The sequence below is a fragment of the Antennarius striatus genome, chromosome 1 (assembly GCF_040054535.1).
Source record: "Antennarius striatus isolate MH-2024 chromosome 1, ASM4005453v1, whole genome shotgun sequence".
Taxonomy (NCBI): domain Eukaryota; kingdom Metazoa; phylum Chordata; class Actinopteri; order Lophiiformes; family Antennariidae; genus Antennarius; species Antennarius striatus.
Window position 1 is genome coordinate 9,938,504 of NC_090776.1, and position 25,877 is coordinate 9,964,380.

General features: G+C 39.3%; 1 protein-coding gene across 1 annotated transcript in view; it reads left to right on the plus strand.

Moving 5' to 3' along the window:
- The first annotated feature begins 427 nt into the window (after positions 1 to 427).
- LOC137594267 (mothers against decapentaplegic homolog 3) overlaps positions 428 to 25,877 on the plus strand; it is a 40,143-nt gene continuing 14,693 nt past the window's right edge. Inside the window, exon 1 of the mRNA XM_068313642.1 lies at positions 428 to 1,196. Coding sequence (XP_068169743.1) covers positions 994 to 1,196 — 203 coding nt within the window. The 5' untranslated portion in view covers positions 428 to 993. The remainder of the gene's footprint in view (positions 1,197 to 25,877) is intronic.

Genomic DNA, 25,877 nt, shown 5'->3' on the forward strand with positions numbered 1-25,877 from the left:
CATCTCATATTTAAAAACCTTGACCTTTTTTACCCTGTCAAGAAAAATAAGGAGGTAAAAGCTTCATGTACTACTTTGGGCTATAATTATGCTGCATACATAAACTGAAACAGATGGGTGATTTAATTTGGGGTGTTTTCAAGAAGATTCACAAAAAATAAACAAGGAATATTTGGCTATAGAAATAGTTATTCCTTCCTTTACTTTTTAGAAAATACCCCTGCGTTTTATGGTAGATATATTTACACACAGAAACAGAACAAATACTGTTTATTGACTCTGAGCTGCAAAAAACTGAGTTGCAGGGCATTACACAACCAAATCAAGGGATCTGTGCATGCGTTTGATTGTGACAGAACAATGCAATTTTATCAGCTAAGCGACAGCAGTGAAAGGCGGGGATTGTGCAACATCAGCGCGGCTCATTTGTCCAGCTGCTCAGACTGGGCCTCCACAGGTCTGCAGTCTGCAGTCTGAATAGACCCTCAGCAGCAGCTCCCGCATTTGCATTTGATGCAGACTTCTAGCAGATTTCAGCCGGCGGACTCCTCAACGCGGATGACTCTGAAAACAACAAAACTTTACTGAACATCAGGAAATAACGCCAACAGAGTAGTTTCACTGCTGTGATTAAACTTTGCTCTCGTTGAATACGCGATTCTGGGGTGGCCTGGGTTTGAATGCAATTCAGCTATCCCAGGTGTGATGAAGTATAGATGGAACTAGGTTTCCAGGCGGAGGAACACTAAACCCACACCGCACCAGACTACCGGTGCGCAGATCAGTGCTGAGCTCCAGACCGACAGTTCGACTGCGCTCAAACTGGAGGATTTAACTTCAGGTATTTGTGCGGCGTTTTTAGTAAACAGCGATTCGTCTGTTGCTAAAACAAGATTTTCTCCACAAGTTCGGACCTTTTGAGAACCGCTGCCATCGTGTTTCGTGCAAACCCACGGACTTCTCGACACTGGCAGGACTTAAACAGAACTCAACATGTCAATTTTGCCTTTCACTCCCCCCATTGTCAAAAGACTTTTGGGCTGGAAGAAGGGAGAACAGAACGGACAGGAGGAGAAATGGTGCGAAAAGGCGGTGAAAAGTCTGGTGAAGAAGCTGAAGAAGACGGGACAACTGGACGAACTGGAGAAGGCCATCACCACCCAGAATATCAACACCAAATGCATCACCATACCCCGGTAAGGAGGGTTCGAGCTGACGGCGGACATAAAGTCAGCATCCCGGTCGCTCATTTTACAAACATCATGAAATCCGGCTGTGTTTGATGGAACTCGGGTCTGTGCGAGTGTTTGCTAACTGTGGCAGGAAGAACCTTCACGGTAAAACCTATTTTACAATGTAGTTTGTATTTCCACTCGGTTGTGTTCGGTATTTCATGTGTTTTTCTGAATCTGTTATCCTGCAGTAAACGAGTCGATGCTGAACGATTCAAGCTAGCAGACGAGCCCGTCAGTGAATGTAACGTTAGCTGCCGTGTAACGTCAGCGTTACACGTACTGTCACTGGAAACACTTCAGACTAGTTTGTCACATTGATTATAGTACATATTCTGATACGGATTTGTATCAAGGGGAGGATTTGTTTTGCGCCTTGTCAATCCATCGCCGCACATGCAGCGCAAACACACAAACTGAGTTCAAGTTATATAACTTGGCCTTAATCTGGGACGCTTTCTAGCGCTGCGGGCTGGAGCGTGGGCGAGCCTGTGGAGCCGCGGCTCTCCTTCCACTGCTGTCATTCCTCCATCCAGACAGTATTGACAACACAAAATCAGGGCAGACATGCAGTATCACGTGACTACTCGTGGATTATTATTAAAAAAATTTTTTTGGGGGGGTCAGTTTTGTTTTAAGCAAGCTTTTCCTACCTTCATGACAGACTGACAGGCAGGAAGGAGCCTGTAGATGCTGATGGTAAACAGACGTCTTCACAGGAGATGTAGCTGTTTCCAGCAGTATGTGGATCCCAAGGTTTTGTCTTATAGCTGCATATAATACACTAGCATCCTTTACACGCAGTCCTAATTTTTAATCTTAACCAGCTAAACTTTGTGCATGTGTATTATATCGGTAAGGGTAGAACAGCTATGATCAACGATCATTCAAATATTTTGCAGTTTTATTAGCAGTAAATATTTTTAACAAAATGTGCATTGGCACCAGGTTTTTATTTTTGTCACACATATAATGAATTGTTTCTTAACTCAACAACAATACACCTTAATGGGCTGTAGGAAGTTATAGATGGCATTTTAAGAGTGACACAATATTCAGTCTCACCAGAGTCACTATGAAGCTGAATCAGTACCTCTCAATAAAGAAGAAAAATGACTCTCTTGTTGAAAGTAAGATGTCATAGACTGCAGTAGCTTCAGTCAGCTGTAACCCTTAAACTGACAGTGTGTAAGGTAACTTTTTAAATAATTTTTAGCTCTCCTATTTTCTTAATTTGAAAGTAACAAACTCCTCAAACTGTTGTTTGTGTTTACAAAATCTCAAAAGCTCGTGTTCCTAGTATAGATTTAATAGCATAGTGTGTGTCAGATGAAAATTGAACCCCACACAGGGCACACCCACATTCTTGATAGCCACAAGTGTGCATATCACAGCTTGCACAGGCATGGGCCAGTGTTCACAGTTAAGTCTACCCAGAAAGTTGAATAACATTTGCCATGATCCAGGTTTCGTATTTCTCACCACTCGTGTAGAGGAAGAGTGCATTAAGATGACCCTAGATCAGAGCTGGCTGTCAGTGTGGGCTAACACTGTCCCTGGAGAGCTGCTGCTTCTATTAATTCCCCCGTGTTCTGGCTCATTGACAACAGCAGCCTGCGTGTTCAGGCGTGCCCACGGGGAGCTCCAGTCCTATCTCTGATACATGAACTCCCTTGAATAGATTCATTACTACCCTTTTGATGATGGTTTAATGTGATGCTGAGCACTGAAGGAAGCAGGCACTTTGCATTGAGTCAATAGTTGCATCAGGTGGTGGAATATCAGCTCAACTATTTACTGGAAGAGTTTCAAGTAAGGTTCATGATTTTGGATTCTATCTGCACAGCTGATTCAGAAAACACATATTAGAGGGACTACTTATCTGAAAAACCAATATAAATTTATTCTCATGGGTAAATACCCAGTTTGCAAGAAATGTAGACACAAAGAGTCAATACAAGTCCAGGTAGTTTGTCCACTTTTGAATCAGTTTCTGTGTATAATATGTGTCCTATTCATGACATGCTAACAAAGAAACATGTTCAGTAATGAACATTCACTTTACTGGAAGAACTAAAATGACTGAAGTCAGTCAATGTTCTGCCGAAATTGAAATTCCCATCGCAGACTGAGGCACACATAGAAGTGTTTCTACTGAAAAATATCCTCATGTAGCGACATATACTGAAGTTCATCCGTCTGTTCGACGAATGACACCCGAAGCTAAATCCTGCTTTAAATGGTTTACCATGAACTTGAAACGATGGAGTTTGGTAAGAAAGATTAGCATAAAGGTATAACAGTGCAAGAACAATCACAGTGACATGGTCCAGTGGGTCCAAAATTTCAAACCTACCTTAGTTCCTGTTTCTTAAATGTAATGGTGTGTGGCTTTTAATAGTCATTTATTTTAAATGAGAACTAGTTGTCGACTGTAACTTTAACAAAAAAAATTAAATTTAACATCACTTGAGGCTCTGAGAATTTGTGACAGGCATTTTTGATTGATAAAATGATTATTCTATAATTCCTGAAAATAAGTAGGAGAGTAAGCTTTAATTAAATTTAAATTTAGGAGCTGTTTCATTTGTCCAACTTCCGTGAAAAAAGTTGTTAGCTTACCAGATGGAGAAAAGCACTTGATGTTTACGGCTTTTGATAAGATAAGCTGATACTCAAAATAGTGTGGTTTTCTCTGGTTTAGGGTCATGGTATCATAGTTGGGACAGTTCGGAAGGGATTGTTATTTTTGACGTTTTGGTTGTTTGTGTGGTTCATGTGGGCTGTATGTCAACATGTCCCCATACTCTAACCCCGGAGATAGACAAAGTGGTTACTTGTATTTTTACACACATTTCCTATATACTCTGAAAACAAAGCCCTTTTAACGTTTGACAGGTTTTGTCTGTCACTTGAAGATTGATGCTGTACTCCCTCTTTAGGTCACGGTAGTTTTTATTTTTCTGAAAATCAGTAAACATAGTTTTTAGTTTCCAGTCAGTTTGAGCTTTAGTGACTCAACAACAAGCAGTTGTGCCATTGTGGCTTTGACCTACCCTCCCTCTTTTCCTTCTCGTATCTCATTTCAGAGACTTCACTTTCAAAACATGACTGTGGAAAATTTTCACTTTCATACCTTTTTTTAGGTACACATCTGTGAAACCTGATGACATATAATCGCAAAACAAAAAGCAACATTTTCAGGCAGCCAGAGGCACAAAAATATGTAGGTCAGGGTAGCATTTTGACTTAAGGGGTGTCGCGGGATGTTGCAGTCTCTGACTGCCTTGTTTAAGAATGAAACTATTCAGGGATTCAACTAGAATTTAACTCGGCAGCAGTTAAATAAAATAAAATGAACCAATCCATCAATCAGTCAATCCAGATTAGCAACGAATTTGATCGGAATTGGTCCCAGAGCAGGACATTAGATGCTTCATGATTTAATTTACATTGTCTTCATGTGACTCCTCACTCTCCGCCATAGATGATCACCCTCTTCTTTCAGTTCAGGAACCAGAAATGGCAACAGAAAAATATTTTTTCGACATCATTAAAATTGAACCAATAAGGCTGATAGTTTTTTAGTGATTTTAAAGTGACTTGGAGTGAACTTATTGAAAAGGAAAACAAAATACATAAAATAAGCCAACATATTTAATGAAAAGATAACTTACTATTTTGAAAATATATTGAGTTAACTTTTTTTGCCTCAGTGCTATGCACTTTGGTCCAACTGACCCTAGTAGTTGTGACAAGTCCGCACTAATGGTCGCAGATGTTTTTAAGTTTCATGGTTTTGTTTCCAATGATAAACAACTTGTGTCAATGCTTTTCCTTGCCATACTGGCAACACACAGAATGAATGAATGCATCATACTGTGACCAGTCTCTTGAGATTCTCTTATCACCAAACCTCTGAGATAAACAAAAATGACTTTTGTATGTGTGTCTCCTCCTCTGTCTTCTCTTTTGGTTTTGGTTTTAATTTTTTCAAGTTTCTCCACCCCATATATTACTGCATACTTTTTAAAGAAGTTGAAAACTGTAGGCCAGTAGCAGCAGACCAGTGCTAAGCAATGATATTCAGAAATTTTACCTGGTCTTGGGCAGGTGCTAGTTTCACACCGTGGGTGAGTGTGAGGTGGAGTAGCCCATAGAATCGTGAAATGATCTTTTGATAGGTTATTTACAACTCCACTCAACGCATTTGTAAAAGAAAGCCAACTGTTTCAGATATATTTGTTGTTCAGTAAATATCTCAAGTGTTTTTACTGTGACTACACAATAACTACATTTCTTCTACATTGAAATGAAAAATTCATAAAATCAGGAGTCGAGGGTGAAAGTCAGATTGGTTCAACAACAATGAGAATTAGACTACAGGTTGATTTAAATTTCCATTGAAAAATTACCATTATGTATTTAAAATTCCACTGTTGGTTATTCTCAGGCCTTCTCTAAACATCGTGGTGTCAAATCAGGAAAATGTTATTCCAGTATTCCCTCGCTTATTCGTGCTTCAAGATGCGCGGCTTCACTACATCGGAGATTTAAAAAAAAGAGAAAAAAGAAAAGATTATATATATATCAGTATATACGTATATATGTATATAAAATTTAAAAATCTCCGATATATGTACACACATTATATATATATTATATATACAATATATATTATATATATATTATATATATAATATATTTTATATATATATTATATATATAATATATTTTATATATATATATATATATATATTTGAATAAGCTCACTTGAAAACCTCAGTGTCCCGTTTAAACTCCACCCACTATTACGGCACATCTGCCAGAAGGAATCACATGAACAATATGGCATAAGGCATCGGCCAGCGACACTTTTTGTAGCGGTTACGCCTTTCGTCCACACGACAACGAGATATCCGGGACGAAAACGCGGCCAAAGTGAAGTTTTTTGAGAACGCCGGGTCTGCTTTGATTTGTGAAAGCTGTAACCGACACTTTTTCTATCCGGGAGGTGACTCCCTGCGAAGAAAGCGCTGTGAAGTTTGTGTGTGTGACCTATGTCTACATGTACATACATTCTGTTTCTTTCTTTGAGTCATAAAGTTATTCATTCATTCATGAAATCAATCAAACTTTATCTATAAAGCGCTTTTCATACAAAGTGAGTAACCTAAATAAAACCATAAAAACAGTTTACACTAGAAATATCCCCCCTCATCCCCAACACACACACACACACACACACACACACACACAAAATGTATATTATAAAACGTAATGTTAATGTGGTATTTATTCACTACGTTCACACACACACAACTAATTTGAAAACACTGAGGTCACAACATAGAGGAAATGCTGTCCTACACTCTTCACCTTGAAGTGAGGAAACACTAGAGAGGGGTTAATCGATATGGAGATAAAAGATGACTGTATAGATCAAAATTCAACAAATAAAAGTAATTAAAAAAATTAAATGGGGTTAGAGGCCGGACTAAAGAGGTAAAAATAATCAAAGAAATAAAATTCCATTAAAAGAAAATATAACTTTCAATTAAAAGCTAGTCTAAAAGGTTAAAAGTAATAATAATAATAACATTTGAAATAGATAAATACATTTTTAGTTAGAAGCCAAGTTAAAAGGGTGGGTCTTGAGTTTGCTTTTAAAAATGTCCACAGTCTGTTTTCCTCAGATCCTCAGGAAAACTGTTCCACAAACATGGGCCGTAGTGGTAAAAGGAGTGGTAAAACAAGGATTGAGTTTTGCCAGTAGTACAATATAAAAACTACACAAACTGTTAATTTTAATGATTTTATTATATAACGACATAAGTGTTTAAGTAAAAAGAAAAGAGTAAAATTAAATATTTTATCAAAATGTTAAAGCCTGGTAGTCATTTAAAAAACGGTTTTAGAAATAAAGAAAGATGTGATGCAGTTTTTTTTTTTTACTCAATAGTTTTTCTTTCCCTTTAATTCATATGCTGTATTTTGCACCAAGCTGACAGAGCCTTCTCCACACAAATTTCAGTAATATCTTTTAGTAATATCTGTCTCTTTCGCTTCATTAACTTTTGATTGTTCTATATTCAAGAAAGCACTCACTGTCACATGCTTTTTCTCCAACTTTTGCATCGTTTTCGGAGACATGATGATAATCAACCATTATTTGTATAGCGTATCAGCAGACATTTCAAAGCCCCTAAACAAAGAAACCCAACAGAACCTAGCAGGGTTGAACTCCTCGCTCTCACTGCAGCGTCCAAAACGAGAAAACTTTTACTTTCACCCATCATGGAAACACGATATGGCAACATGGTGTAAATCCCTTAAAAATTAAAAGGAATATATACAGGAAGATGAGGTGTAGTTCTGGTGTTGCTTGGTAGAATGAAACAATGACCTTGGATTCACAGATGAAGTCTTCCTGCTACCAGGAAGACTTGCTTCCTGGTAGTATAACTGGAGGTGGCTGAGTTTGGTGAGTTCATAGTACCCTTCAGATAAACTACTACCTGAAGACTGAATGCACAGTTATTCCACGCTTATTCGCGTTTCAAGATGCACGGTTTTAATACATCGCAGATTTTTATTAGGTCATCAGGTGATACCGTGCGCGCAATTTTATTGGCTCACAGCATCCATGTGTGCACTGCGTTCTGACACACGGTTCCTCCTGCGACTTTTCTTGAAAACGAAAGTGTTTTTTATATCTGTAGTACATTTTCCCACACTCCTAGAGTGTGGGAAAAGGTAATACAGATATAAGGTGGTTTAATATCAGTATGGGGAGGGTTCATAAACGTTTAAATTACTGTAAATAACAAAATAGTTTGTCTTTATATCGCGGAATTTCGTTTTTTGCGCGTGGTCCTTGAACGCATTGACCGCGAGTAACGAGGGATTACTGTACTGTATAATGATAGTAAATGATGGGAACTATAAAACGCTATGTACTGTATTATGATGCAAAAACAAACAAGTTATTATGTCTATATTAATTCTAAGGTATTATATTTTTATGCTATTCTGACTCAGATCTCCATGGACACAGGATCAACAGTGCCGCTGCTGAAAAATTATCTAGGTGAAACACTGTAATCAGGAGTTTTGTTTTAAATGTCTACCCTTAGTGTCTAACTACTTTTGCACTGGGATTTTCTGCTGGTAAGGTGTTTGCTTTATGTATGAATGTGATGTGTATTTTCATATAGCCTGGGGGATTAGATTCCTCTCTCCTACCTCCTTGACTTTCTCTGAGTTTGTTCCATCAATGGTTATTGCTTTAGTCTCATCTGCATATGTCCCTCATGGGAAAAGACAGTGGTCTGATTCACACTGCTGCAAGTCAGGGCAGGAAGGAGTGAGTGAAGGAGTCTGAATAACAAATAAAAGATGTGATGAAATGGCAGTCAGGGAGGAGGGCAGCAAAGAAGAACACACCTGCGCTGTATTTTAAGCATACTCCTCTTTTTGCTAAAGAGGTGACTCTGGAGCTCTGTATCACTGTAATAGGATTTGGTCACGGATAAGTAAGATATACAAGGCTACTCTGAGGAACTATAAATTTGGCTGCTGTCTCCTAGTCATAGATGAAATGATGCATTTAAGCTGAACCTTTTTTCCACTGGAATTTAACTCAGCAGGAACCTAACCGGAAAACGGTTCCACGACGTTTACCTCCTACAAAGGGACAATTTGACAACAAAAAAAACAGATCATAAAAAAGTGAAATACAAGCAAATTTCATTTCGAGTTAAGTCATTCTCAAATATACGTCCATTTAAAAAAAACACGAAAAATAATCAATTTTTTGTCATTTCACCCGACGTAACATATCTTCCCCACAAATACTGGACTCTTAAAATCCCTAGAAAAGCGATAAAAGCACTAAATATCGAATCAGTGTACAATAAATAAGGAAAAAACACGTAATCAAATTAAAAGAATCCAATATCTATCGTTGAGTCACTTGTAATTCAAACTTTTGCTTTGAATTCAGATTAGTTTACTGTTTGCTTATTCTTCTCAGAGAAGAATAAGACAATTCAAAGAACTCTCCACCAGTTTTTTAGCACATCCAACAACAACACTCAAGTCAACTTTATTTATAAATCAGTTGTGCAGTGAAGTTGGGGTTGTGAATGACAGCAGGGCTAAATTTCCAGGGTACTTATTTTTATCAATAACGTTTTTCTGCGATAGATACGTGGATCCCCACTCTTTTCCTCTTTATAGTACACTCTATGGTTCTTGAGCATACAACACATGGCTTACCTTTAGTGTGAAGGAAGAGGAAGACGAGGGAGGACTTATTGTTGGTCAGAGGCAGAGTTGTCATCAGAAGATGGTCACCACTACCTCTATTTTCACTAGCCTTTGCACAGTGTCCACGGTACGAACCGTGACGCTCTTAGCTGCTCACAGAGACAACAACAAAAGGGGGAGACAAGTGATGGAGTTGTATGAACGCAGTGGTGCTGCTCCCGTGGGGGTTGTGGCAGAAAGTGGAACTGCAGGACAATAGTCGGATGTGGCGGCACGCATTTGTTTTTATGTCTGAATGTTCTTAAAACGAATGTAAGTTGAAGACCACTTGTTTTGCACTTGATGGACTTTCGCAACAGGTAAAAGCTGGCTGCAGTGACAATATGAGACATGCTGGACCAGTACTGGCATAAGATTTCCAATCTCCAATCCATTTCCAATCTCTAGGAATCCCCAGTTTTGTTTGAATGTGGAATCTGTTGAATTGAGCCATGACTGACAATGACATTTCGACAGGGCAACACATGACTGAGGTACTGAAGGACAATGACAAAAAGAAATGGTCCTGTGTAAATGTAGCATAATAGTATTGAAGTATTGGATTCCACAAGCAGAAGTGGGTTATGTATCATTATGATCCCATTTATTGACCGATCAGTTGACCTTTGATCAGTTGATCGATCAGTTGACCTTTGATTATCTAGAACTAGACAACATAAACTGCATCTTTTAAACGTCTTATCTGGAACATAAAGCCACTGAAGTTTGTAAGTCTAAATAATCTCAGCACTACACATGAAAATCATGTTATCAAAATAATTGAACTGATTCTTTCAGAATTAGATCTGTTTTGTTTTTTTGTATTGGAAAATCCTTGTTTGCTCAGCATTTGATAAGCACTCTCACTAATTTAGGCAGTTTTCATGTCAGGTATCTCACCTGAGTCATCGTAGACAGCATTGTTCATCAGCGACACGATACTAGACAAGTCACATAGAGTTCATGTGTGTTGTCTGTCTGTATATAGTCTGTTTTTCTAATGGCAGTCACAGAATTCCTGTCATAGCTTGAGTAGTTTGATAGCACAGTGATATCTCTATAAGTCAAGTTTGAGTCACACAAACTTGTTGTTTTTTAAAATTTTTAATGGAATAAACCAAAAAATACTGGTTCAAAGCTCAATGGCTTAACCTGGATGCATGTGATGTCTGATCATTCTTCTAGGCATACTGTTTCAAAAGGTTGCAATATTGTGTCATTTTTTGATGATATTTCTAATGTTTAGATGAATAATTTAGATCAATATCAGCTATAGTTTATTTAAAGAAATACCTAAATGAGGCATGGAACATTGTATAGCTAAATATAAACAGTTTTAATTGAATTTACACAGAAAGTGAAATTTATTATTTATATCACAATTTTACAATATTAAGTGGTATCTTATTTGGAAGATACTTGGAAGTGCAACTTTAAAAACCAACTCAATAAAGTAGTGAATAAATACCACATTAATATTATGTTTTATATTATACATTTTGTGTGTGTGTGTGTGTGTGTGTGTGTGTGTGTGTGTGTGTGTGTGTGTGTGTGTGTGTGTGTGTGTGTGTGTGTGTGGTTTTGTGTGTGTGTGTGTGTGTGTGTGGTTTTTGTGTGTGGTGTTCGTCAGCTCAGAGGAATGCTGCTGGGGCCTTGAAGGAGGGTGTGTGCTGCTGTTTGGTTTTCAGTTTGCTTTGGAGTGGAGGGGGTTAGAGAGACAACTCTAACAACTCTAAGACTGGGCCTTCTTGCTATCTGTGGGGGCGTGCATAGTGCAGAAGTACTCACACAGACACAGTCATATGCACACAGACACGTTCACTAGACAACAAGCTTGTCTTTGTACTCCGATGACCACAATCATCACTGCAACTGCTGTTACTGCTGAACATATCCAATCCACTTAATATAGCACAATTTAAACAAAGTGCCACAGTGTCAATAAACACACAACACAATAGATACACCATAAAACAATGAAGACAATGCGATAAAATATCAAATAAAAAATCCAAATGTGGAGACGGGCCGGAACCGGCCCGTGGGCCTTAGTTAGGGGACCACTGCTCTAGATGGAATCAAACGCCAGGTTAAAGAATTGCGTTTTAAGAAGTGATTTAAAATGAGACGGTGACGAAGCCTGACCGGCATGCAGCGGCAGTCCATTCCATAGTTTTGGAGCTGTTACAGAAAATGTGTGTTCCCCTCTGAGCTTCAGCCTGGCTTTATCTTGTGTAAGGATTTATTTTATTTGTTTTTTTATTTTTGCAAAAACACTTTAATCACATTCAAACATTTTACAATTTTACATTAGATGAAAGCACTAAAGTGCTTCAGAAGAGGTCTTTTGTCATTTTATAGAAACCAAATTCTAGTTTTAAGCATTTTTAGAAAATGGGGTTGTTTTCCTGCATTCTGGTGCATTCTGAGGGCAAAATTTTCTGTTCAGTTTACCTACAAAAATACACTTAAGTCAACAGTTCAAGCTGAACTATCTTTATTTCTGTCCTACTTTATGCAGGAATAAATGTGAGATTCAAGAATTGAAAACTTGCATTCACTATGTGAAGATACAGTCATACAAAATATTAGTCAATGTTTACTAGTAAATTTTACTGGTTATTCCTGCTGGTCATAGGGATCAAAAGTCTAAGACAAGTATTGATAATATCTTTCATTTACCTTCTGATCGGTCTGTCTCCACTCCTCCCCCCTCTCAGCATTCACCATTTGTTTATTAATGAGGATTTTAACACAAACTCTACTATAAAACACTAGATTCTTTTCATCGATCGTCCTCGCCTTGTCTTACACCAATTCGCGGGTTCAGCTTGGAAAAAAACAATATTTTTGTGTTTCATTGGACGAAAGGAGGTCATGACCCGAGTGCATATTTAATGATCTGGAGCGTTCGGGTCACTTCGGCTATTTCCGTCGGCATGCTTCGGCTAAATTCCGTCAGCGAAAAAGTTGTAAGTTTTAGCCTTTTTTCCGTAAAAATAAGAACGCCACTGTGGCTACACAGTCTAAAAACCTTGTAGCCAATCTGCAATTCACTTCACCTATGGCGAAGTGGTGAATGGCTAGCGCAAGCCCAGCTAAAAGCATGAAAGACTGTCTCACGAAGGGGACAGAAGGGACACTGGCTGGACACAGCAGGGTTAAAAACAGAGATAAAAGCATTGGAACTGATGGCACGATGTGAGGAGCAGCTGGTCAGCTGGCCTGAGAGAGCGACTGGGAGTGTATCGGTGAAGTAGCTCAGGGAGGTAGGCTGGAGTGAAGCCATTTAAGGCTTTAAAAGCAAATAAAATGATTTTAAATTTAATCCTAAAATGTATGGACAGTCAGTGCAGTGAAGCTAAAATTAGTGAAATGTGCCCATACTTTCTTGTACCTGTTAATAGACGCCCAGCAGCATTCTGAACCTGTTGAAGGCGGGCCACGAAGGACCCACTAACCCCACATAAAGTCTGCTACAGTAATCCAGCAGAGTGGTCACGAAGGCGTGGATTATCATCTCTAAATTTTTTTTCTGTAAAATTGGTTTGATTTCTGTCAACTGCCTCAACTGGAAAAGGCTTGACTTCACTACTCCCTTAATCTGGCTGTCAAATTTAAGCGCCATGCCCACTTTTAACACCAACATTTTCATTTGTTTTGTGGTTTTGTGTCAACCAATCCAGATCAACTATGGGGATTCCAGAAGTGCTACCAAAGACCAGGACTTCAGTCTTTTTTTCGTCAAAATTAAGAAAATTCAATGATATCCAGACTTAACACTGTGGAAGTTTGACTTCTTAAGTCATAGATCTGGCAGTCATCAGCATAACAGTGAAATGAAATGCCATGTTCCTTCGAGATAGTGATGAGTGGGAGTAAGTACAAGGAAAATAACAAAGGGCCAAGCACAGAGCCCTGTGCTACCCCACACGAGAGTGGAGCAGTGGAGGACACACAATCATTGAGACTGACACAGACGGTTCACTGCGATAAGTAGGATTTGAACCAGTTAAGTACTGTGCCACGATTGCCCACCCACTTCTTCAAAAGAGCAATCATGATATCATGGTCCACTGTATCAAACACTGCGCAACGATCGAGGAGCACAAGTACTATACAATGACCAGAGTCGGTCATTAAAAAGATGTCATTTAAAACTTTTAAAAGTTCTGATTCAGTGCTGTGCAAACTTATGCAAGATATGTACTGAAAAATTCTTTACTTGAAGGAGATAAGAAGGGTTTAAATTGAGGTGTGGAAATTATTAGTAGGGAGAAGGTCCAGAACTACTCAGATCTTGGGATTTGACAAAAATCATTATATAATCGTTTTTGTAAAGTTGTGTGAAGCACTCATCCTTGAAACTACTTTGAAGAAGACGGCATCAATTCAGTCCATGGACCATCGTCAGTGGGCAATCTTGTAGGTTGTGAAGCCATTAAGATCTTTAAAGTGATGAGTTTGAATTTCATAATGATATTTTTCAAGTGGAATTATTGTCTTTTGGAAAGATAATTGGCTTGCTTTTAATTTTTCTCAAGAATAGTAGCAACAGTACAATAACCTTTTCATCCATCCACTCTGTTGCAGCTCCAACTTTCTGCCACAAGTTGAAATTTGGTTGATTACATTTTGTATGTCCAACTGAAAGTGATGCAGTATACAGGAAGAGCAGAATTAATAGGCAAGTTGAATTTTTGAGGATTAATTTTAGTATTGAACAACAACCATTTTCTTAATGAACCCCAAAGACTCATTAATATCAAAACTGAATATTTTTGGAAGTTGGAGTGGGGCTTTTTTAGTTTTAGCTATTTTAGGAGGATATCTGTGTATGCAGGTGATTATTTCTGTGCATAATTATTAGGCAACTTAACAAAAAACAAATACCCATTTCAATCACTTATTTAGATAGATACTTTAATAATCCCGGAGGAAATTGCACATTTTCACCTGTGAAACCAATATTACAGCTCAACATTCACAAATATACATTTCTGACATTCAATAACAAAACAAAAACAAATCAGTGACCAACATAGCCACCTTTCTTTGCAAGGACACTCAAAAGCCTGCCATCCATGGATTCTGTCAGTGTTTTGATGTGTTCACGATCAACGTGTGCAGCAGCAACCACGGCCTCCCAGACACTGTTCGGAGAGGTGTACTGTTTTCCCTCCTTGTAAATCTCACGTTTGATGGGGGACCACAGGTTCTCTATGGGGTTCAGATTAGGTGAAAAAGGAGGCCATGTCATTAGTTTTTCTTCTTTTATACCCTTTCTACCAGCCACGCTGTGGAGTACCGTATTTTTCGCACTATAAGGCACACCGAAAAGCCTAAAATTTTCGCATAAACCCATAGTGCGCCTTATAATCCGGTGCGTCTTATATATGGATTAATATTCATATTAATATTGGTTAATATTCATATTAATATCGCTGAAAAAAAGCCACCAGTCTGGCCGGCAGTCATGCCGCACTCCGCCACCAGAGGAGCACCCTCACAAGGCACTCGGGCCTACGGCCCCTGAAAACGGTTGTCAAGGGGCGTCACCGAAGTCCCGGCTCTGACTGAGCTGCTCTCAGATGGTATAGCAGACTGTAGGAGCACCGGTGATTACGTAGCAAAACATAAGGAACTTTCAACAATTCTATTAACAAAGTTTGACTGACTGATCTCAGTATTTCCTAACTATTTGGCATCGGAAATAACCCACTTTAAACTTAATTGGTCTTAAAAATGCCATTGTGCTGTCATCTGGAATCTGGTGACGGTCCATTCTATTAGTCTGTGGAAACACACGGAGAAACTGGCATAAAGGTGAATTAAAGACCCTCAAAGCTGAACTTCCAGCCTTTTCTTAAATTTGAAGAGCAGAGTCACTGCTAGACAAAGGTGTCTGATGTGCTGTAATTGATCTACAAATGTAGTTGATAGCTCTGGGGGGGCGGAGGGGCGCATTCAGGCTTGTGTATTCTGTCTGCAGCCACGTGCTGTGAGATTCACGGCGGTGAGACACCGGCGTTAAAGTCAGTTCTAGGAGTAAAACAGCGTCATATTTGCCAGTAAATTAGCAGCCTGACATTAAAAACTAGTTAAAAAATTGTTTAAGACACACAGCAGCAAATAGCTGCACCTAACCTCCGACTGGACTACTGATGGATCGAAACAATATTTAATTAATAAACAAAGATGAACGTCGGAGCTTCAATATCTGCTTCGAACTTCAGATCAGGAAATAATCCGCTCTGTTTGCACTGACTGCACTCGTAATGAATTTAACCAGTTTTTAATGTCAGGTTTTTTAATATGCGTGTTGAGTTCTTTTTAAGATGGCAAAATGATCAATGATCAGGTTTCCGTGATGAGGCTCAGAATGGCTTATTGACATACCAATAGGGGCCATTCAAAGGTAGCCAAGAAGTCATGAATGCAATAATGACTGCCTGAGCAGCGCGGCTCTAGTGGATGGATTGCACAACTACAGCCGCTGCAGTTTATCAAATAAATTTTATTTATTTTTTATCGTGTGCGCCTTATAATCCAGTGCGCCTTATATATGAAATAAATTATAAAACGAACAAATTATTGAGGGTGCGCCTTATAGTCCAGTGTGCCTTATGGTGTGGAAAATACTGTACTTAGATGCGTGTGATGAAGCATTGTCCTGCATGAAAATCACTTTTTTCTTGAAGGATACGGACTTCTTCCATGTACCACTGCTTGAAGAAGGTGTCTCCAGAAACTGGCAATAGGACTGGGAGTTTAGCTTGACTCCATCCTCAACCGGAAAAGGCCCCACATGCTCATCTTTGATGATACTAGCCCATACCAGTACCCCACCTCCACACTGCTGGCCTCTGAGTCGGATTGGAGCTCTCTGCCCTTTACTGATCCAGCCACGGGCCCTTCCATCTGGCCCATCAAGACTCATTCTCATTTCATCAGCCCATAAAACCTTAGAAAAATCAGTCTTGAATATTTCTTGGTCCAGTCTTAACATTTCATTTTGTGTGTCTTGTTCAGTGGTGGTTATTTATCAGCCTTTCTTACCTTGGCCATGTATTGCACACCTTGGGCTTTTGGGCACTCCAGTGATGTTGCAGCTCTGAAATATGGTAAAACTGGTGGCAAGTGGCATCTTGGCAGCTGCACGCTTGGCTTTTCTCAGTTCATGGGCAGTTATTTTGCGCCTTGGTTTTTCCACACACTCTTGCGACCCTGTTGACTATTTTGAATGAAACGCTTGATTGTTCGATGATGACGCATCAGAAGCTTGGCAATTTTAAGAGTGCTGCATCCCTCTGCAATATATCTCACTATTTTTGATTTTTCAGAGCCTGTCAACTCCCTCTTCTGACCCATTTTGCCAAAGGAAAGGAAGTTGCCTGGGCTTGCGCTAGCCATTCGCCACTTCGCCATAGGCGAAGTAAATTCCAGATTGGCTACAAGGTTTTTAGACTGTGTAGCCACAGTGGCGTTCTTATTTTTACGGAAAAAAGGCTAAAACTTACAACTTTTTCGCTGACGGAATTTAGCCAAAGCATGCCGACGGAAATAGCCGAAGTGACCCGAACGCTCCAGATCATTAAATATGCACCTGGGTCATGACCTCCTTTCGTCCAATGAAACACAAAAATATTGTTTTTTTCAAAGCTGAACCCGCGAATTGGTGTAAGACAAGGCGAGGACGATTGATCAAAAGAATCCAGTGTTTTATAGTAGAGTTTGTGTTAAAGTCCTCATTAATAAACAAATGGTGAATGCTGAGAGGGGGGAGGAGTGGTGACAGACCGATCAGAAGGTAAATGAAAGATATTATCAATACTTGTTTGTAGTCTTAGACTTTCCCTATCACCGGCAGAAATAACCAGCGATGCGTGTAAATGTGTATTAACCTCGCTTGCTATTTTCCATCCCTTGTTAAATGGAAATGAAAAATCATGTTATTGAATTAACAAAAATAAAATAAAACAAACTATGGCATGCCAATGGTGTTGGTGGTGGTCAAGGTTGAAATTTCTTCTAGACTAAGTAAAACTTACAAGTAATCATTGAGTAATATTTTGCATGACTATCTTCACATAGTGAATGGAAGTTTTCAATTGTTGAATCTCATATTCATACCTGCATAAAGTAGGACAGAAATAAAGATAGTTCAGCTTGAACTGTTGACTTTAGTGTATTTTTGTAGGTAAACCCCATTTTCTAAAAAATTTCCCAGGGGAGGCCCCCCGGACCCCCCAACGACCCCCGCGACGAGCGTTTGTCGTCCGCCCGTGCGCCACTGTCTTTGACACAGAGTGTGGTTTTAGTGGCTTGCTCAATTCTTTTACACTGAGCCACAGTGGCTTAGTCATACTAGCTCCTAGTGCAAGCCCAGGTTGCCTAATAATTATGCAGAGTAATAGTCACCTGCACACACAGATATCCTCCTAAAATAGCTAAAACTAAAAAATCCCCACTCCAACTTCCAAAAGTATTCAGCTTTGATATTAATGAGTCTTTGGGGTTCATTAAGAAAATGGTTGTTGTTCAATAATAAAGTTAATCCTCAAAAATACAACTTGCCTAATAATTCTGCACTCCCTGTGTAACATGACACTAACATGCTTTAACTAAACTAAAATATCATTCAGTATTTGTTGTTTTCCAAATGGTACTGTTATTATACAGTAGGTAACAGATTCAGATGATTTAATAAAGCTCCTGGTTATTGTTATTGTTAGGCTATTATCTAATGTGCTCAATCACCTTTAGACCTCAGCCCTTTTCTCATGGGGCAAAGACTGTATGACAGCACATATTGGCTTATTTTTAGCTTTTTTCTGTTTTTGTCCCCCAAGTGAAATTTTTGGTCAACCCTGATTGACCAAATAGTGGTTACATCGTGGTGCCATGAAAATCAACCTGGTCACTGGCCTTCGTTGTCCAACCAGTCCAAGCATAAATATACTTTGCTGTATGTATGTATGATATGGTCATTACATTTAGCATTCGCACCTCAATGATATGTTAAGGCAAAAGGTTGTACTTTGATAATTTAGCTTTGTTTTTCATAACCAAAAACTTGTACATGATTAATATCAGTAAGCAAATTAAGTGAAACAGATACGGGGGTGTATGTATGTTTCTGGTTTTGCTGGGGCATTTAAGGATTAACATTGTGATTTTATGTGAAACAACTACAACTACACACAACTACACACATTGTCAGATACCAAGCAACTTCTGTGTAGTTTGTAAGACATCCAATAAACTCAGTGCCACTGGGTAGTATCCCTGTTTTTTTCTCTTTTTTTGAAAAAATTATAAAATATCAACTACTCACTTCTCTTACGCAGATTTTTCAAGCAGAACTGATAACTGTTCACCTCACCCTTACTGAGGTGTAATCGAAGGGCCATTGTTGTTCTGCCTCTGAGCCAGCAGTAGAAGTATTGACTCTTCCACTGAATCAATATCTATAATAACAGACCAAGCTGGCAAGGTGATTGATGGGTTGGTGTGATTTTTGATATTGTATTATGTGAGCATAAAACAGCTAATTAACTATAAGCAGTAAAACTAATGGTTCCCAGTCTGCCCTCTCCACCTACAGTTTTACACAATCCTGTTATTTGTCTTCCGGCCTTGTCAGTCACCTTTGTGCTGGTTTCTTGTTTCACATTAGCTCTTCACTGGACCCAGAACACCAAGAACCATGATATCACTTGTGGGCCAGTTTTACTTTTCTGTCACATTCTATTCTTGGTTTTCTTCCTTCATCCCTGCCCCCTTTGTAAGAAAAGTCTGATTACTTTTCCAGAGAGATGTGGGATGTGTGTGTTCCTCTGTGTGAGTTGCAGTATTGCTGGAATATAGTCCTAAACCCAGATTTGTGCTCTTAACCAAGTCTTCATATAATCACATTGATTGCTGCTGGCCCATATTGATGAAATATCTGTTATTAAAATGGACCAAATTAATTAAGGTTTTTTATGAGGTAGATATCTTGCAACACTTCATAAGTTATGTTATTGCCGTGTCTCCTTGCCCTGTTATAATGCATGAACTTCAATGGTGTGGGTCAGGGTAATTAAAAACAACAGTGACATGTATAGGTGTCTCTTTTCTGTTGATCTGAATTCAAATCGATCAATTGTGTCAACTCAGTTTCACAACATTAACTAACTTTAGCATGTTGATTGTTGTATTGGCAATGGGATGAATATGAAAGGATTTTGATAAATGAGAATGGTTATGACATTTCATCAGCAGAAGTGGTCAGAAGTTGCTGCAAACAAGATGAAATTGTCAAACTGCAAGTGCAAATTTTAAACTGTCAATTGTGTGAATATGAATATAAGCTATAGCTAGACAACAGTTCCTGAATTGAAGAAGCCTTCTTATGAAAACAAATGCAAATAATTGAGGAAAAGCAGTGAATATATTTTCAAAGTACAGTCATCCCTTGTTACTCGCGATTAATGCGTTCCAGGATGACCCACGAAAAATGAAATTCCATGATATAGCAACAAACTATTATTTACGGTAATTTAAAAGTTTATGAACTCTCCCCATACTGATATTAAGCCACCTTATATCTGTATTACCTTTTCCCACATGTTTTCAGCCAATAGCACGTGCATACAGTATCACGTGACTACCTATTAAAAATCTGCAATGTAGTGAAGCCGTGCATCTTGAAGCTTGAATAAGTCAGGGATTACTGTAGTAACTTTTATTTTTCATTACGGCTTATTTTAAGATTAGCGTTTTGTTATCAGAAATTCCCCTCAAAATCAGTTTTAAAGTACTGGAAAGCTCCAATCATTGGTTCAACATTGGTTCAGCTGAAAAAATGTCTTCCTGTTGCCATCCCTGTACATGCTAAACCCATATCCTCCCAACCAAATTAAATATCAGCGAGGATGTACAAAACTATCCACCAGACCTACCTGGGGAAGCTGGCTTTGACTTGCCAATTTGTTTGGGAAAAACATTGACAGACAAAAAAAAAGGGACCAGAAAACTGAGGTATGTCAAAGAGTGTTAATTATCAACAAATGCAACAGTGTGATATTTGGATAATTTAAACACCATCAAATTTAATAGCACAAGTGTCAACATTGCCTCTGTCTCAGATAGTACAAGATTTAAGAAACTCAGCATAGCTGATAGAACCCTGAGAGGGTTGTGTAGCTTCTGCCTCTTCACAACATGAATCACTGACCCATTCATCTTTGGCTTAGGAATGGTTTTACAATTACTGTCGGGTTTTTCTTGGACGCACTTCTGCATTAGTTCTGTGATTTTTTTATTCAAGAATTTTAAATCTTATTTTCTTTTTGAAAAAATTTGTCAGGCAGACAAGATGGTATGTTTGTACATGTATGTACAGTGGCTTGCGAAAGTATTCAGCCCCCCCAAGAATTTTTTTTGACATTTTGCCACATTTCAGGCTTCAAACTTAAAGATAACAAACTGAAAATATTTTTCAAGAATCAACAACATGTGAGACACAATCGTGAAGTGGAACCAAATTTATTCAACATTTTAGATTGTGTTAAGAAATAAAAAACTGTTCTCTCAGCTCAGCTAAATGGCTCCAGAAGTTCCCTGATGAAAATGACAAATAGTGCCCCTGTATGTCATTTGGTCTCACATTTGAATACTTTTGCAAGCCACTGTATGTATTTGTTAATATAGCAGATAGCGTTCAATGACACTTAAATTGTCTCTCTAAAATAACTAGCAGTTGGTTTAGTTGACTGCTGTAAGTTGTTATTTCTATAATATTTAAGATTTATTTAAATCACATTTGCATACTATTTAGTGTATCTTTTCACGCTAATCCTTGCTGAATAATCCATTTAATTTCACAGGTAGATGATGTTGCCACGTTTGAAGTTTTAATACCAGCACTTCTTTGCAGGCTATCCTCCAGTCAGTGATTTGTCTTCACATGTTGATATTGGACTACAGCTCTGACCGTGACTCAACAGATTGGCCAGACTTCATGAAAGCCACAAAAGCCATTTCAGCTCCAGACCCTCATACTCCCACCCTCACCCCTCTGTCAGTGCAGAGACGGTTGCAGGGCAGTTAGGATAGTGGGACAGTGGGACAGACGGAGAGGATGGGAGGGAAGGGGGGTTGCTAGGGGCCACAGTCACAGAGACTATGAGCTGCCCTGAGCTGTTGAGACTGTCAGATCTTTTGTTCAAGCAGGACCCTCCACCCTTTCTTTACCCGTCTGCCCCCCTCTGAGCTCTTAAAGGACAGACTGTCATGTGTATAGATACGCTTGCAAACACTTCCTACAAATTCCTACATATATATGTATTTTATTTTTATTTTTTTAATTGGATTTTTTTATTGTTTGCTGGCTTCTTTTGAGTGGAGTTATATTACCTGTTTGAAGATCAGCAGAAAGTTGTAAAATGTTCCTGTGAAAAGGTTGAGTCCGGTGGGTGTGCGTTTTGTTCAGAACTACTCAGACCATTGCCAACCTGAGCCACAAATACATGCACTAAGGAGTGTACATGTTAACTGAGTGTAACTGAGCATGCCCCTCAGTGTTTGTTTTGCTACCCCCACCCCCAGCCCACCAACAGTGCTCAGCTCAGTGGAGCTCAGTCTGCTCTGTGAGTCTTTCATCAGCCATTCAAACACATGTGCACATAGAGTTTGTGACTGTCTTAGAAGTAGTTATTTAATCTCAGTCTATTGTGTGTGTGTGTGTGTGTGTGTGTGTGTGTGTGTGTGTGTGTGTGTGTGTGTGTGTGTGTGTGTGTGTGTGTGTGTGTGTGTGTGTGTGTGTGTGTGTGTGCGCGCGCGCGCGCGCGCAGATTGCACTCCTGTAAAGGTCAGGTCCAGCCTCAGGTCATAGAACATAATGATGTTGGCACATTTTTCCACAGCAATAAAAATCTATATTATTCTGTCCCTTTCATTTTAGTCACATCACATCATTGTGAGTGTATTTGTGCTTACAATGGGGGTTTTGGTTTCACTGGATTTTTGTGACCTTGTTTGTGACTGCAGTTGCTCTGAAATGGAAGTACAGTATTGCATGTACTAAGTAGTTTTTAAAAGATAGCAATTGCTTACCCTTTTGACAGATTATAATTAATAATAATAATAATCCTTTATTGTCCCACAGTGGGGAAATTTGTGATTTCAGTGGGGAAGTGGGGAAATTTGTGGGGAAATTGTGATTATGATAGTTATGCTACAAATATTTACTACAAATATATTTGTAGCATAAAAATAATGAACTTTATTGTTTACATCAAAGTCCAGTGAATGTCTGAAATATGTGTCAAGCAGTGCTTTTTAAAGAATGGATTAACCTGGAAATGACAATCATTTCCCTTCCTTGTTCCTTGGCGGCTTAGCTTGTTATTATTCTCAAAGGGTTAGGAGCTGCTGGATTTGTTGTTGTCTCCCAAATTCAAAGAAAACTTTGATTTATATTGTTCTTTTGAGTTAAGTGCTGACTAGTGATGAGCAGCACTTACAATATGTGGATAAAACATTGTATCTCTGTCCTGCCTTCCCGCTATGCATTTACAGACACTTTTTTTCTGTTCCTACCGGCCTAACAACACAGACCTGCCATTACGCCTATGTTACATTTACCGTATATAGAAGGTCTGACAAGAATGAAGTGTACGAGACGGCTTTTAATGATGAAGAACAAATGCTAAATATTTGCTACTTCTAACCAGACATTGGTTGTCATTATATACTTTCAAACAAAATTGTATAATTTGTTTCGGAAACAAAGCTTTATGGCTTTAAAAAAAATTGCAATTTCATGTTTTTAATTGTCTTCCTGATATTTTCTGATGACTTTAAATCACTGCGACATGTAATAGTGTAACTGTGTACACTGTCATGTAACATGAGAAAAACACTTGTCTCAGCATTTTATGAGATTTATTGGGCTGAAATGGGGGTTTTTTTTTTGTCTATGCAGGGCTCGAAATTGTGAACATTTTGGTCACATATGCGCCCAAATTTTTATCAGTGTGACTATTAAATATATTTGGGAGCACTGGTGCGACTAGGGAAAAAAATCTGGTGCGCCATTTTTTCCTCTTCTCTCTCGCTCTTTCTCTCTCTCCAAAGAACAAGAGTCACCAAATGGCGGACCGCAGTCCGGATCCGGATGGTTCTGTCCGGACCCGTGACCACTCCATGATAAATTCACGAGAGTAGATTTTCTTGGCGCATTTTTACTTGCAGTTTGTGGCTACAGACGGCGGGCACTGCTCCTCCAGTTAATACGATAATAGCGCCACTCAGTTCAGCCAATCAGATCGTTTGTCTACACTGCTGTCAGGGTACCAGGAAGTGAGACAGCTCGCTTGTGGTGAGACACCACTGTGAGTCTACCGCTACAGTAGAGCATAGAGGAAGAGAGACAGCATAGCTCCAAACGAAGGGAGGTTAACGAGGAAAACCGCTGGTTAACAATGAGTGGACGAAATTTGTTTATTCCTCCGTTAGGCAGTTCAAAACCATTTTACCTCATATGGTCTGAACACGTAGCATGAATTAAAAGTTGTAACATGAAGCGCCACTATGAAACAAAGCACAGATCTTTTGCGCAGAATTATCCTGATGTCCGAGCTGAGGGCAAAATGACCGAGAAAAATGCAAACGAATGTTCACTAAAGGCATTGTGGAGTTTGGGGCAACATAAAACATGGTTCAGTCCAGGTACCGGGCTGGCTTGACAATGTGCCACAATGGGCTATTTAAGCCACACCCAGGTAATGCCTTAGTTTGGCCCATGACCCGGAGGCAGACCAACGCAGCATCCTCAGGTGAGAGTCTCTCATACAGTTTTGTGTGGATGTGGGGAAAATGCGTAGGTGCTGAGTGTGCACCCTTGAAAGCACTACCGCGACAGTTTGTTTGATGCGGACACGTGAGTGTGGACCTGCCGGAGAATGTGCGCGAAACAGTCTGAGCCTGGACTGCGCTCCTGCGGTCCTGCCAGGAAACAATGAGAGCGCAGCTGCGGCTGCTCTCCTGGAAGAGGGAGAGAGGCACGGGACGGAGATGGACGGAGCGTCTCTATTGCTCCATCACTGCCTTACTTTTGGGTAGGTGCTCCTAAAGTCTTTGCTGGTGCTACTAACTTCAAAATTTGGGAGCACCAGTGCTACCAAGAAAAAAAGTTAATTTCGAGCCATTCTATGTATATTTGTTTTGTAAATGAAGCAGTTTTATAATTACCGGTATTGAAAAGTCTCAATCCTGGAAGAATCAGCTTTTCCAAACTGAGAACTTCTTTATTTTTTCATTCGAAGACATCGCGCGCGCACACACACACACACACACACACACACACACACACACACACACACACACACACACGTACACACGTACACACAGACGCAGAAATGCTTTCCTTTCCTACAGAGCCGATGCACCCAGTTTTTCATCTGTTTTTCACAAGATCCTGGGCTTGGTTAACTGGAGCTATTGGCTCTTCTTCTAAACAGGCTGTTGCTTGATGGCTGTGTATGCAGTTTTATTGTGAGGAGGGTGTTTCTCAACAAGTCTCATGCAATGTGGCATCATAAATCCCTTTGATGAAGTGAAGAATTTAGATTGAGAAGGGTGTAGTGTCTGTCTAAACCTGTCTTAAGTCCATATGTTTGATGTGAACAATGCCGTTAATTATATTTTTGTTTATTTTTAGAATTTATTAGCTATTGATGAGACTAGCCAACATGACACTTAGCAAAACCATTTACTATCTAATTGTTGAAATGTGTTTTTATTGGCATTACAGTGGTGGAATATGAATACTTGGTCTAAGTTAGGTGTATTTAAATCTAGCATTGTGAAATACATGAAATGCAGAGGCACAGAACTGATATTGTACTACATGAAGCTTTTTATTAATTGTGTGTTGCATAATCAATGACTTCATCCCTGGTAACTGATGTTGTCTCTCATCAAGCTGACGTAAACCAGTCACTGTTGTTTTTGTTAAATAGGTCTGGTGGCTTTGAAAATCATAATTTTTTTTAAATTTTGTATACTAGTCTGATCCCTGAAGGAGAAATTAAGAGCACACTCTAGTTAGTAATTCATCAAACACATGCATACATCTTAGGGTGTACAGGCCCCTGTAACACACACACACACACACACACACACACACACACACACAGGTCCTTTGGGCATGCAATGGGAGTTAGAGTGGGGGGCAGCTCCTTCCTGGTGCGCCCAAAATGAGGAACTTGTGGAGGGGGACGGTGCGTTGTTCAAGGGTGCCTCGGCAGTGCTCCGGAGGTAAGCTGGGGACTAGGGCGGTGGTCC